The sequence below is a fragment of the Hypanus sabinus genome, chromosome 3, assembly GCF_030144855.1.
Source record: "Hypanus sabinus isolate sHypSab1 chromosome 3, sHypSab1.hap1, whole genome shotgun sequence".
Lineage (NCBI taxonomy): Eukaryota > Metazoa > Chordata > Chondrichthyes > Myliobatiformes > Dasyatidae > Hypanus > Hypanus sabinus.
This window is the reverse complement of record NC_082708.1, coordinates 16,193,814-16,209,126: the sequence shown is the minus strand read 5'-3', so window position 1 is coordinate 16,209,126 and position 15,313 is coordinate 16,193,814. Positions and strand designations below refer to the sequence as shown.

The window sequence follows — 15,313 nt, the reverse complement described above, 5'->3', positions numbered from 1 at the left end:
CAGAGATGTATGCTGCATACATACTTTGATAATAAATGACTTTGAATCAATTCTCTGTAAACTATGGAGTCTGCAGTGCATGAAAATCCCAGGTGATCAGCAGATTCTGACCTATCCTGTATAGCACCAACAATCATTCTACAGTCAAAGTTTCTTAGATCGTATTTCTTCCCCATTCTGAAGTTTGGTCTGAACAACAATTGAACCTTTTGACCACGTCTGCATGTTTTTATGCATTGGATTGTTGCCAAATAATTGGCTGATTACATATTTGCATTAACGAGTAATTGTATCTAAAAACTGACCACTGAGTGCAGAATATAAAATGCTCCAATCCTCGCATTAAGATTTCAATAAGCTAACATCCTCAGGACTTATACAGCAAACTGTCCAGACCAACCAATATTATTCCCAAACACACTTTTATTCCACTTTTTCATTATATGTTACACAGTAGTGCAGTAAGTTTTTCAGAGGACCTGGTGAGTTTAAAGGGAATTAGAGATGCACAAGTTTTCCAAAACTGGCTGCAAATCTTTTTTATTGTAATTTATTTTTTTATTATTCATCATCAAACAAACATTTCCATAAGATGTATTTCAGACATTGTATATATATATCATATAATCATATATATCACAAATCTCCACAAGGTATTTATCTGAGATATACGCTTATAGAAAAGAGTGGAAAGAAAAAAAAACAAGCAAAAGGAAAGAACTATGTACAAGTGAGGAGTGATTTTTTTTAACAACATATTCAATTATTTGTGAGAATAACATCAGGCCTATGAGGCATTATGTAGTTAAACCATTTTTCCCAGTATGAATCAAATAGTTCCAGCTTATGATTAACAGATGCTGTTATCTTCTCCATTTTGTAAACGTCCATTGTAATTTCCATCCATGTATTTAAAGTTGGGCTCTCCTGTGATAACCATTTCCTAGTAAGAGTCTTTTTACCAGCCACCAACAATATATTCATTAAATATTTATCTCTTTTCAAACATTCTTGAGGTATATATCCAAATCTAAACAGACTGGTAGTGTTATGACCTGGTATGTCCATTCCATCGCATAGGATTGCAAGAGATTGCACAGAGACAGCCCAGCCATCAAGGGCAGAGCTCTTCCTACCCCGACTGCACCCATAACATAGTGTTGCCTCAAGAAGGTGACATCCATCATCAAAGGTCCTGGACATGCATTCTTCACACTGCCACCATCAGACAGAAGTTCTGGAAGCCTGAAGATTCGCACCGCCAGATTCAAGAACAGCTAATGTCCTTTCCTACTACCGTCTGGTTCTTGAACAGACTTGTACAGCTCTAATCCTAACTCAGTGATGAACACCATGAACTGCCTCTTGCACTAGGTTGGACTTGTCTATGATTGTGCCATTTTTTTGAACTGACTTGGTTTGTTTTTGTCTCCCTTTTGTGTAATTTATGTGTTGTCTGTAACTACAAGCCTGTGAAGCTGCTGCAAGTAGGGTTTTCAGAATCAGGTTTCGTATCACTGGCATACTGAGACTGGAAGTTTGAGGCATCGAGCAAGAGTTCAGCTCAGTGCCGACTGCCTACCTTGTCTGTAAGTGGCCTATCGCTGAGTGGCAGGAGGGTAGGCCTTTGCCTCATGTGGAGTTCCTCTCTTTCAGTGAGTCGGAGGATGTTTCGTGGTTCTGCATTTATGGATTAGACTACGGCACTTGTGAACTGTAGACTTGTTCAGACGTGGTTTTATATTCTACGTTTATTCACCCCTTCCTTTTCCATTATGTTGTGTGAGGCGACAGGAGTTTGGAGTCAATGTTCTTGTTCCACTTTGTACAGCGGAGGGGGTTTGGGGGTTGACAATCGAGGTGCCGTTCATTTTTGTGCGGGGGGGGGGGTGGGTTTGATGTTTCTCTCTAAACGACTTTTGTGTTCTTTGTTTCGTGGCTATCTGGAGAAGACATATCTCAAAGTTGTACATGGATACATACTTGGGTAACAAATTTGAACCTTTGATACATAGTGAAATTTGTTGTAATGTGGCAACAGTACATTACAATTTAATGCATAATAATAACTGTAAATGGATGAAAAAAGTAGTGAGGTAGTGTTCATGCTTTCAATGTCAGTGCGGAAATGGGCACTGCACATGTACCTCAGAGTGTTTGAATTAAATTGACCTGTTCCTGACCACTTGTGTTTTAAGGCTGATTTATACTTCTGTGTCAAATGAATGCCGTAAGTACATAGGGCGTAGCCGTGTAACCTATGCCCTACCCAATGCCGTAGCCTGATGCACACCACTCCAAGAATGTAACTGTGCGTCGTGGCGACACACACTGCAACAACTGTGATTTGTCCACTTGGTAGCATCGCATCGCCTCCTGTCTACAGGCATACTGTGCGTACACTGATGCAAAATAAATTTTTGGAGATGATGAACCAAATCATCAAATCTACCTGCCGACATCCTAAAATATTTGAAATGCATTTCCTCGTCCATGTCTCTCAGTGGCCGGACAAGCACAGAAAATTCACCCTCCTTCTGCCTCAATCTGTTCAATGGTCATACATACCATCTCCTCCGATGTCTTCTCTCTTTTCTGCATTGCAGTAACTTCAATAAAAGTAACCCTTGTTCAACATTTAATAGCTCCAACTCCAACATGATGCGCTCAGTTGCCATTAGAAACCCCACCGCCAACTAGCATTTTGGCGGTGAATTGCAGAGTTATTCAGACACACCAGCGCACTGGTATAAATGCTCACAACGGCGCAGGCCACTTACGAAGGCTGCGGCGTCGGCTACTACGCAGAAGTATAAATCAGGCATCAGCCTCCTTAGAACACAGAACTGTAAAGCACCGAAACAGAATCTTTGTCCCATGATGTTTTGCCAAACTAGTTACATTACTAATCAAGTGCCCAAGTTAACATTCACGTGTCTAAGAGACTCTTGAACAACTTTATCATTTTTCCCTCCACTAGCAGCCCTGTGAAAATAAAATGGTCACACATTAGAGATAACCCAGGAAATTTTAGATCAGTGAGTATGACTTCAGTGGTGGGCAAGTAGTTAGAGAAGATCCTGGGAGGCAGAACTTATGAGCATTTAGCAAGACATAATCTGATTAGGGATAGTCAGCATGTCTTTGTCAAAGGCAGGTTGTGCCTTACGAACCTGATTGAATTCTTTGAGGAAGTAACAAAATACATTGATGAAGGTAGAGCAGTGGATGTAGTGTATATGGATTTCAGTGAGGCATTTGATAAAGTTCTCCATGCAAGGCTCCTTCAGAAAGTAAGGAGGCATGGGATCCAAGGATATCTTGCTTTGTGGATCCAGAATTGGCTTGCCCACAGAAAGCAAAGGGTGGTGTTGTAGATGGTTCATATTCTGCATGGAGATCGGTGACCAGTGGTGTTCCACAGGGATCTGTTCTGGGATCCCTCCTCTTCGTGATTTTTTATAAATGACCTACATGAAGAAGTAGAAGGGTGGGTTAGTAAGTTTGCTGATGACACAAAGGGTGCTGTGGATAGACTGGAGGGATGTCAGAGGTTACAGCAGGACATCAAAAGGATGCAGAACTGGGTTAAGAAGTGGCAGATGGACTTCAACCCAGAGAAGTGTGAAGTGGTTCATTTTGGTAGGTCAAATTTGAAGACAGAATATTACTAGTAAGACCCTTGGCAGTGTGGAGAATCCGGGAGATCTTGGAGTCCATGTCCATGGGACACTCAAAGCCGCTGTGCAGGTTGACAGTGTTGTTAAGAAGGCGTATGGTGTGTTGGTATTCATCAACTGTAGAACTGAGTTCAAGAGCCATGAGGTAATGTTGCATCTATATAAGACCTTGGTCAGACTCCATTTGGAGTACTGTGTTCAGTTCTGGTCGTATCACTACAGGATGGATGTAGAAACTATAGAGAGAGAGTGCCGAGGAGATTTACAAGGATGTTGCCTGGATTGGAGGGCATACCTTATGAGAATTGGTTGAGTGAACTTGGCCTTTTCTCCTTGGAGCATTGGAGGATGACCTGATGAAGGTGGAAAAGATAATGAGGAGCATTGATCATGTAAATAGCCAGAGGCTTTTTCTCAGCGCTGAAATGGCTAACATGAGGGGGGTGCTTAGAAATAGGTACTGGGGGGCTGTCAGGGGTAAGCTTTTCACACAGAGGATGGTGCGTGCGTGGAACACACTGCCAGTGGTGGCGGTGGAAGCGGATACAAAAGGGTCTTTTAAAAGCCTTTTAGATAGGTACATGGAGCTTAGGAAAATAGAGGGCTATGTGGTAGGGAAATTCTAGGAAGTTTCCAGAGTAGGTTACATGGTTGGCACAACACTGTGGGCCAAAGGGCCTGTAATGTGCTGTCGATTTCTATGTTCTACGTTCTATCTCCTTTCACTTAAAATCTTGCTCTAGAAATTTCAATCCTGAGAAAAAGATGTTATCTGGCTGCTCTATCTCTGCTTCTCATAATCTTATAAACCTCTATCAGATCTCCCTTCATCATCCACTGATAAAAGCAGCCCAAGTTTATCCATCCTCTCATTGTAGTGCTTTCCCTCTAATCGAGGCAGCAACCTGGTTAACCTTTTCTGCACCCTCTCCAAAGCCTTAACATCCTTCCCATTACGGGGCAGCCAGAACTGAATCCAATACTCTGGATGCAGTATAACTGAGGTTTAATAAACCTGCAAAATAACTTCCTGAGTCTTGAACTTAATTTCTCAAAGTCCAAAGTAAATTTTATTATCCAAGTATAAATTTGTCACCATATACAACCCTGAGATTCATTTTCTTGTGGGCATGCTCAATAAATCTATAGAATAGAAACTATAACATAATGAAAGACCACCCAAGTAAGGTGTTCAACTAGAATACAGAAGACTACAAACTGCGCATATACAAAAAGAATAATAATAAATAAGTATAAATATTGAAAACATAAGATGAAGAGTCCTTGAAGATGAGTCCATTGGTTGTGGGAACATTTTAATGATGGGGCAAGTGAAGTTGAATGAAGTTTGTTCAAAAGCCTGATGGTTGAGGGTAGTAACTGTTCCTGAACCTGCTGGTGGGAGTCCTGAGGATCCTGTACCTTCTTCCTGTTGACAGCAGCAAGAAGAAAGCATGTCCTGAGTTGTGGGGATCCCTGATGATGGATGCTGCTTTCCTGTGACCGTATTTCATATACACGTGCTCACTGGTTGGGAGGGCTTTACTCAAGATGTCACACCCATTACTTTTTGGAGGATTTTCTGTTCAAGGGCATTGGTGTTTACATACTAGGCTCTTATGCAGCCAGTCAATATACTCTCCACCACACATCTACAGAAGTTCGTCAAAGTTTTAGATATCATGCCAAATCTCCACTCAACTACTAAATGCAAGTGTGCCAAACGTTTTTTTTTTAACCACCCTACCAATCTGTGTAACTACTTTCATGGACTTGGACCCCAATATCATACTGCACATCAGCGCTGTAAAGGGTCTTGCCATTAACTGTGTACTGTCACTTTACATTTGATCTCCTAAAGTGCAGAACTTCACATTTGGTGCAGATAAATTCTATCTGCCATTTCTCCACCCATATCTATCATACATCTACATATATCTCACTGCATTCCTTGGCAATCCTCTATACTATCCGCAACACCACCAAGCATCATATCATTGCTAAACTTACTAACACACCCATCAATACTTTCATCCAGGTCATTTATACATATCAGAAATAGCAGAAGTCCCAGTACGGATCTTAGTGGGACAAGAGATTCTGCAGAAGTTGGGGAATCCAGAGCAACACACACAAGATAATGGAGGAACTCAGCAGGTCAGGCAGCATCTATAGAGGCAAATGAAAAGTCAATGTTTCGGGCAGAGACCCTTCATCAGGACTGGACTGATGAAGGATCTCGGTTTAATGTATATACTGTCAATTTCCCTCCATAGATGCTGCCTGACCTACTAAGTATTGCTTGTCACAGACGTTCAGCCAGAATAAGTGCCACTACCCTCTGTCTTCCATGGGCAAGTCAATTCAGAATCCAAGTGGGCAATTCACCATGAATTCTATGCATCTTAATCTTCTGGATGAACCAACCAAGAGGAACTTTTTTAAACCACTTACAAAAATTCACATATACAACTTCTACAACTCCACCTTCATTCAATGTCATCACCTCCTCACACAGTTTGTAAGACACGACTTGCCCAGCACAAAGCCATGCTGACTTTGAGCAATTAGGCCATAGTTTTCCAAATGGTCATAAATCCTATCCCTAAGAATTCACTCCAGAAACTTCTCTACCATTAACAAGAAACTCACCAGTTCATAGTTTCCAGGATTATCTCTGTTTTCCTCCTTGAATAATGGAACAGCATTATCTATTCCCCTGACTTCGCTTGTGGTTAGAGAGGAGATGAAGATATCAGCCAAGGCCCCAGCAATCACGTTTCTTGCTTCTCTCAATAAGCTGGAGTATATCCCATCAGGCTCTGGGGACCTATCCACCTCAATGTTCTTAGGGAGACCTGACACTATCACTTCCTTTATTTCAAAATGCCTGAGCATATTAGCACACTCTGCACTGATCTGCATATCTTTCAAGTTCTTCTCCTAATCATTTAAGACCTCACTCATAACCTCCGCGTCCAAGCATACGTTATCTCCTTTATCCTTGAGTGATCCTACCTGCTCCCTAGTTATCCTCTTGCTCTTGATGTATATAGAATGCTTTGGGTTTCTCTTTAATCCCACTCGCCAAGGATTTGTGGTACATTCTGGTCTTTCCTAACTCCTTTCTTGAGTTCTTTTCTGCCCTCTTTATAATCCGTTTAATTTTAGCTTCCAAAGAAAGGAGTACAAACAAGAGTTGCTGTAGTGGGTGACTTCAACTTCCCTAATATTGACTTGGACCTCCTTTGCACAAGAGGTTGAATTGGGGAAGAATTTGTTAGGTGCATCCAGGAGGGTTTCTTAAATCAGTACGTAGATAGTCCAATATTCTGCTTCCACTGCTTTTTTAAAGAAGAGTGCTCCATGATTCAATACTCAATGAGAAAAATGTATCTTAGTTAATTTAGCGATTGAGCCCTTCTAGCCCAATGAGCCAGCGCCATCTAATTTCAGCCATGTGACTAATTAACTTGTATGTCTTTGGAATGTGGGAGGAAACCGGAGCACCCGGAGCAAACTCATGCAGTCATGGGGAGAGCGTACAAGTTCCTTTCGGACAGTAAGTAGTGTTATACTGCCTGCTATGCTGCCTTCATTCACCTTGGTGTTCAACAGATGACCCCTGGCAAGTAGTTGTGGTTTCTGTCACCGGGGAAACAAACTCCCCACATTACCCTGTAGACACCTCCACCCTGCCAAAGTAGGGGTGTGCACTGAAATTTAAACTGACCACTGACTCTGGAGGATATTAAACAGATGGATTTTATGCACATTCAAATGCATGTGGCTCCAGAAGACAATGGCCAGACAACGTTTGGAGAGGTAAATCTATGGAATTTGTTGCCACAGGCAGCTGTGAAGGTCAAGTCTTCATGTATATTTAAGACAGAGGTTGATAAATTCTTGATTGGTCAGGGCATGAAGGGATATGGGGGAAAGGCAGGAGATTGGGGAAATGGATCAGCCATGATGAAATGGTGGAGCAGACTTGATGGGCCAAATGGCCTAATTCTGTTCTTATACTTTATGTTCTTATAGTCTTTCTGGCCCCTCAATCCACACCACCCAGTAATCCCCTGATTTAATCCTAACCTAATCATGGGACGATTTACAATGACCTATTAACCTACCAAGTTGTACATCTTTGGTCTATAGAAGGAAACTGTAGCTGATACAGTCAATAAATAAAACTGACAGTCAATTTTCAAACAGAAAATACTATGTAGAAATCATCCTTTGATTTACTTTGTTTATATGCATTTACTACCTAGAGAGCCACTTTATCGCTAGTTCCCATTTTGTATGAAGAAAAGGCTTATCCTTGTTTGTTTTAGATACCCCTTTGACTTCTGAGTTTACTGGTGATTTGACAAGTATTTCATCATTACTATGCTACCAACTTCAAATACTGGTTCTCTATTGACAGATGACTTTGAGGTAAATATTTATATTTTACATTGGAGTTCTTTGTTCTTTGTTTGGAAAGAGCTCTTTCTTTTGCTGTCTTTATCCAAGGCCATCAATACTCCCAAATTACACATTCATTTCAAAACTTCACCATTTCTCTAAAGTAACACACACAAAATGCTGAAGGAACTCAGCAGGTCAGGCAGTATCCACAGAGAGGAATAACGTTTCTGGCATAGACCCTTCTTCAGGCCTAGAAAGAAAGGGGGATAAAGCCATAAAGATATTCATTGCTTTCTTTTGAACTTCTAAGTTTATTTTAGACTAAAGGTCTTGCAGATGCAGGAAATCTTGAGCAACACATACAAAATGCTGGAGACCCCATCACTTCCTCTCTACCTATCGTCCACTACCTTGTACTCCTCCCCCTCCCCCCACCTTCTTATTCTGTCTTCTTCTCCCTTCCTTTCCAGTCTTGAGGAAGGGTCTTGTCCTGAAACATCAACTATATATTACCCTCCATAGATGCTGCATGACTTGCTGAGTTCCTCCAATCTTTTGTGCTTATAGCCTATTTCAATCATTGAATTGTACTTTCAAACCCATATTTGGCTTTAGCAAAGCCACCATTTAAAAATTCTCATTCTTCACCTCCCACGTGGTCTCATTTCTCTCCAGTTCTATGATTCTCTAATGCAGGGGCTCCCAAACTTTTTAATGTTATAGACCAATACTATTAAGCAAGTGCTCTGTGGACCCCAGGTTGGGAACCCCTGCTCTAAGGTCTCAGCTCTTCCAATCAAGTTCTCTTTAGGATCCTAAAACTTAATGGACTTAGCAATTAGAGTCACAGATTCATAGAGATACACTGCATGGAAATAAGACCTTTGGCCCAACTCATCCATGTTAACCACTTTGTCTAACTGAGCTTATTTCCATTTACCTGAACATCTCTCCTATCCAGGTACCCGTCTAAGTGACATTGAAACATCATAATGAAAACCACCTTCATCACTTCCTCAGGCAGATCACTCCATATAGGTACCACTCTGAAAACATTAGAACATAGAACATCAAACAGCATTGAAACAGGGTGCTCAACCCAGGATGACCATGCTGAAAACAACACCAAAGTAAACTAACTCTCTTCTGCCTGTACATGATCCCTATCCTTCCATATTCATGTGTTTATCTAAAAGTCTCTTAAACATATCTGTTTCAAACACTGTCTATCTCATTATGATCTTATACTTTATTGTTTATTGTACTTTATCTGTAGCTTTTACACTTTATGCTGGTTGTCCATTAGGTCCAACAATGACAGGAAACCTGTCCGGGACAGTAGAACAGCCATTGCATTGGGGCAGAGCCACTCTCTCAATCTTAGAAGCCTGGGTCCAGTAGTATGAATAACCATCCCAAACTGGCATTCTCCTTGATTGCAGTGGATGGCTATGACGCCTTCTGTGCCCTGTCATGCTCTTCGCTCTCCACAGAGCCATTGCAGTATCACCTTCATGCCCACTGGATTTTATTGCAGATCGCCCAAGCCCGCCAGAGCAGACTTTGCATGCTAAGACAGCCATGTCCCTATCTCAGCGAGGTATGAGGCCCGCTGGCTACCCTCACCTGGTTCAGTCCACCTGTTGAAGCGCTGTATTGGGGTGTGGCCGCTGTCACTTGCGGCCACATGTGGAGCCACAGGTGAGAGCTGAGTGTCCGGTGGGAGCCAAGGGTGAGTAAGCTGCCTCAGAGTAACAAGCCCCATCACCAGAGGCGCGACCCCTCCCTGAACTCCCCATATACCCCATTATATACCCTATACTGCATTGTTATTGTTCTGCCTTCTCCTACTTCAATGCACGAAATGGTTTCATCTGTATGAGTAATATGCAAGGCAAGCTTTTCACTGTATTTTGGCACATGTGAAATTAACAAACCAATACTAATATTTCTCACTCCCCGGGGTCTCTGTCCTCTTGTAACAGCTTCAGCAGTCCCTCAGGGATGCAGTGATTTCCATCTCATCTGCTCTGACCTTATGCTTCCTCTTAGCTTCTCCCAGGGGCTTTCCCTCCCTTTGTCCAATCCCAGACCTCAGGCTTGCCTGTTTACACAGCAGACCATACCAATCACTTTGCCAGAACGGATCGACCTGTGGTGCACCAAGGGAGATGTCTTCAAGTCATTAAGATGGAACTCCATGAAGTTGATTTAAATGTTATAAAAACCTGTCTATGAAGTTAAGATGTCCCTTCCCCCATCCCTTACGAAATAGATCTGCCCACTGGATTTCACAAATTCCTATAATTAATAAAAGGCATTATTAATTTTCCATAATTTTCTTGTCTACAATTTAGCCAGAACATTTTAAGTTAACCCCGAAACTACTGTAGTGGTAGTAGTAATAATACAATCACTCATGTCAAGTATGATGTTTTCCCAAGGGGTTGTTTATTGGTGGGTTCTCAGGTAACGGCAGAGGCCAATCTGGGGTCCACATATGGAGAATACCTGTGCATGACTTTGTTTAATGGTGGGAGGCTGATGCATGGGCAGACTCCATACAGTCCTTGACAGATTGGGGCAGTGTCTGATTGCATGAAATGCAAGACAACTGAGAGTCCTTCAGTACTGCAGTCTTTTTCCACCTTCACTGCCATTGTGATGGGTTATCATTTTCCCCCAACTCTACCACTGGAGCTCTCTTTCTTTGGATACTCACCCTTGCCCTACTAGGACCCGAACTCCAGACGTTACCGCTCTTGGGATCTTAGGAACTCACACGCCTCTCCACCGTGACAAGGTGACAATCACTGGAGAAGCAACTAGTGTAGGGTCTTATGGTGGGCTGAAGCATTGTGCACTGGTGTGGACCCCTCTGGTCCCACACACCCAAGTGCAGCTCAGCTAGCAAGATGTCACCTTTGACAGGTTCATTCATCTTAAAATAACTTGGTCGCCTCATCCAGAATCAAGGGCTGGTCTGGACAATGAGTGACCATTTTTTAAATCCTGAATCAGGCTACAAGGCTACAATCATCCCCTTCACTACATCTTCTTATGACGTAACTCTCTCCACAAATCCTCTGAAAGAAGGATAGCCAATCTCAGCCTGTTACAGGCAATGGACTCGACCTCAGGATAATCTCAGAGGACTCTGAGGCAAAAAAAAATGGCTGTAGTTGGCTCTTTACCTCGGATCTCCTTCACCTCCAATGTCTGCAATAGCAATGGCCTACCCAGGCCAGAGAAACAGTTGTCATTCCCTCCTGATCAAATCGATTTGCTGTTGAGCCATCCCTGCGACCACTGCTGATAACCATATAACCATATAGCAATTACAGCACGGAAACAGGCCATCTTAGCCCTTCTAGTCTGTACCGATGCTTACACTCACCTAGTGCCACTAGCCCGCACTCAGCCCATAACCCTCCATTCCTTTCCTGTCCAAGTACCTATCCAATTTTACAATTGGGTATGATAAGCTGTGTGCCTCATGAAGATGCTTTGCTCCCAAGGTGCAAGGCATGGACATCCTATAATCATTTCATTTTGCCCATCAACATCTTCCATTCAATGACACCATGCCAACTTCTATAACCGAAAATTGCACTTGGGAGGAGCCCAAGGTAAAAATCAAAAAAAAAGGGAAACTACAAACAGATTTTCCCACTGAAGTTGGGTGATATTGCAGAGATGTTTGGATGGGTACATGGATGGGAGGGGTACGGAGGCCATGGCCCAGGCACAGGTCGGTGGGACAAGGCAGATTAACAGTTTGACTTGGACTAGATAGGCCTGCTTCTGTGCTGTAGTGTTCTATTACTCTCTTGCCAAAATCCTGTTGAAAACCCTCAAGTTTACCCAAGTTAGCTACCTTGCTTTGTCTTTTCAAGTTCACCTTCAAGCTCAAGCTTGTCACAGGCGTTAATAGTCAGGGTATATAACCCATTAAAGTTAGCATTATGCAACAGCACAGTACATTAGAAACATGTCAAACACCCGTGAGCATGAACTTAAACATTAACTGAATATAAATTATATGGAACTCACACAATAAAATAAACATCATGGGACCAATGTAGGTTGAGGGTGAGAAAAAGAAAGATAGTCTGAGAGAGTGTTATGAGTTTTTAAGTAGATTCAAGAACCAGATGGGAGTCTGGAAGGAACTGTTGTTGGACTTTGGGGTGTGTACCTCCAGCCTGGTGGCAACATCAAGAAGAATAATATCCCAGATAGTGGTAGTCCCTCATCATTGATGCCACCTTCCTGAGACGTTACCGGTTGTCGCTGAAGTATCGCGTACAATTCGAGTTGCCCCAGTATCGGAAGGGTGTTGAGGTTTTGGAGAGGGTGTAGAAGAGTTTTACCAGGATGCTGTCTGATTTAGAGGGCATGTGCTGTAACAAGAGTTTGGACAAATTTAATGAGCTGCCAGCGCCAAGTAGTGGATGTGATTTTAATTCCAACGTTTAAGAGAAGTTTCAATAGATACATGGATGGGAGGGGTATTGTTCAGCAGCAGGTCAATAGGGCTAGGCAGTTTAAATGGTCTGGCATAGACTTGAAGGGCCAAAGAGCATGTTTCTGTACCGTACTTTTCCATGACTCTAAACTTGGGATGGTTTCTCCCGAATGGCAGAGGCTGAGGGGAGATCTGATAGATTTTTAAAGATTATGACAGCCATAGAGTAGACAGATAGAATCTTTTTCCCAGGGTTGAAATGTCTAATATAAGAGGGCATACATTTAAAGTGAAGGGGGGAGGGGTAAGTTGAAAGGAGATGTGAAGGGCAAGTTTTTTTTTATACAGAATGTGGGGGGGGGGGAGTGTCTGGAATGCTAGAGAATTTTGAGATATGTTTAGATAGTCACAAGAATATGAGGAAATGAGAGGATATAAATACCGTGCAGGCAGTGTGAATTAATCTAGTTGCCATTTGATTACTAACTTAATTGGTATGGCACAAGATTGTGGGCTAAAGGCTCTGTTCCTGTGCTGTACTGTTCTGTGTTCCTTGTCTCCTCCATGGGGGGTGGGGGGTGGCAGAGATCCGTGCCCATGATGGGACATTACCTTCTGTCGTCACCTGCAGTGATTTTTTGGAAAAATTCCCGAGGGAGAGAAAGCTGACAACTCATATTGCTATTCTGCCTTTAACACACACCAATACTAATACTAATGTCCACTGAGCTCAGATTGAATAGCAGCGACTGCCATGAGAGGCTAAGATTAGACTCTCTCTGTCATGTGCATCACTGCTCCAGAATGGACAATGTGACCTCTGGAAAATCAGTCTCTCTCCTGCTAGGCAGGAGCTCTTAATGAAAACAACTCAGATTCAGATACATTTATCACAAGCACATCAAAATATACCGTGAATGAGTTATTTGCGTGAACAACCGACACATCCGAGGATGAGCTGGGGACTGCGGGCACATGTTGCCCCCCATTCCAGTGCTCACACAGCAGACTCACTGTGTCCAGCAGCAACAGCAACAGAACAGGGCAAACAGCAGCGAGACGAGCCTCCTTCCCAACCCCATCCACCCACACACAGGCCTCCAACCCCGGGACTGGCTGCTTCTGGGGCTCTCGTCCTTGGCCCCAGACTCACCAACGTTGGATCTCCTACCACCAGCGTCTGGCCTGGACTTGCAGACATCTCCGGACAAGTCAGCCCAGTGGATTTGACCTCAGGTCTCTACCTCTGGACCCATCAGCTTCAGTCTTTGCCCTCCATACTTTGCTGACCTCTTGAGTATTGAGCCCAGGACACACCAATTACAGGTTTGACCTTTGGGCCTCAACCCCAGGGCTCACTCAGACCTCTGACCTGGGTGTCGCCTTTCCTCATAACAGTTGCAGGTCCAACCTAGGATACAGGGACCTGGGAAAAACACAGGCCTCCCTTTGTTGTCTGCATGCCAGTGATGCAGTTGTAAGAGAGCTAGTGTGTACTTGTGCACATGACAATAAACTGGACTTGACCTGACTTATAACACTTGATTGAATTACAATTTGTACAGGTGACATTTTCCACCAACTGTTGCAGAAAAGGCAAACGCCCTTTTAACACCAAGTCAGAAGATCTTTAAGTTGAAACTTCAGCCTTGCCCTTGGCAAACGTGCTCTGAAATTGGAGTGGAGACGATTGCATCCCATTGAGTGCGTGTCCTGCCTGTTGGCACACATCCCTTACCTCCAGCTCTCTCTTTTTGCCCAGACACAAACGCTCTGGGTGACATTGTGCAATGTCAACATCAGGAGGGCGGCAGACGTTAACAGCACCTTGCTCCAGAGAGGGGCTCGGGTTTGTTTTTAATTGCGGTCAGAGATTGAATATTGCCCATTTTTTAAATAAAAAAATTACTTGGAGCTCCAGCGCCGACCCCGCCCCGCCAGGTTGATTGGACGGAGCCGTCTGGAGACCGGAGCGGTGGGGAGGGTTTGGTCAGGTGCTAAAACAGTGCTTGAAGCCGCAGTGGTTGTCACCCCTCCGCTCAGAGGGACGGCAGTCCGAGGAGTTCCTCCCTTTTTCCCCCCCCCCCTTTGAAAATTTCACTGCGGGACGCAATTGTCAGCATGCCTGGTGAGTATGCAGTTTTTTTTTAAAAGGCACCTGACTGTGCTACAAAAAGGCTTTGCAACTTGTTAGCGTTCCGAACGAGAGGTAACTCCGCTCACGGCAACAAGTGAACCCCGCGTCTCCTGCTCGTCCGTCTCGTCTGGGTGCGCACCGAGGGCGCCGCTAACGGACCCCTGCGTGAACAAGTGGGGGAAGTGACCGGCCCCCACTGCGAGAGGTTCTCCAACTACCCCCTCTTCCACCCGGGCACTAATCAGAATGGGAATGATTACCACGACAGGGCGTACAGATAACTGGCAGCCTATTACCCTGCGAGTGTATTTAAATACGCTTGTTTCCTTCTTTAATCCCTCTGTTTAACTTTACAATTTAGACACTAGCTAGTAATCTCAGATGCGCCTTCTCAATTTGTGGAAAAAGTAAGTTTTTTTTTAACCTTTTGGTATCTTTGTCCCACGCCGCTTGCGAGCGGGCTGTTGCTGAGATCCGTCCGTGGAGCGATAGAGACCGAGTTAATGTTTGGGTCAGCGACCTTTCGTCAGACGTCAGTGGCTCGGACGAAAGGTCATTGAGTTGACACATTAACTCATTTGCCCTCGTCACATGTGCAGCCTGACCCCCTGAGTA

At 43.6% G+C, this 15,313-nt stretch overlaps 1 protein-coding gene and 1 long non-coding RNA gene across 18 annotated transcripts in view; one reads left to right on the top strand and one right to left on the bottom strand.

Moving 5' to 3' along the window:
• Window positions 1–313: 313 nt before the first annotated feature.
• LOC132391066 (uncharacterized) lies at window positions 314–15,310 on the bottom strand. The gene is made up of 3 exons (XR_009511079.1): window positions 15,123–15,310; window positions 3,976–4,033; window positions 314–3,470 (listed from the first exon to the last, which is right to left on the bottom strand). It is a non-coding gene; the product is annotated as an uncharacterized LOC132391066 (long non-coding RNA).
• gyg2 (glycogenin 2) overlaps window positions 14,347–15,313 on the top strand; it is a 120,564-nt gene continuing 119,597 nt past the window's right edge. For 3 of the 17 annotated variants that reach the window (XM_059963763.1, XM_059963762.1, XM_059963761.1), the window contains exon 1: window positions 14,352–14,689. In XM_059963763.1, the coding sequence (XP_059819746.1) occupies window positions 14,683–14,689 (7 nt within the window). In that variant the 5' untranslated portion in view covers window positions 14,352–14,682. Of the gene's footprint in view, window positions 14,690–15,313 lie in introns of all 17 variants that reach the window. The other 14 variants (XM_059963764.1, XM_059963759.1, XM_059963760.1 and 11 more) reach the window with 9 other exon arrangements.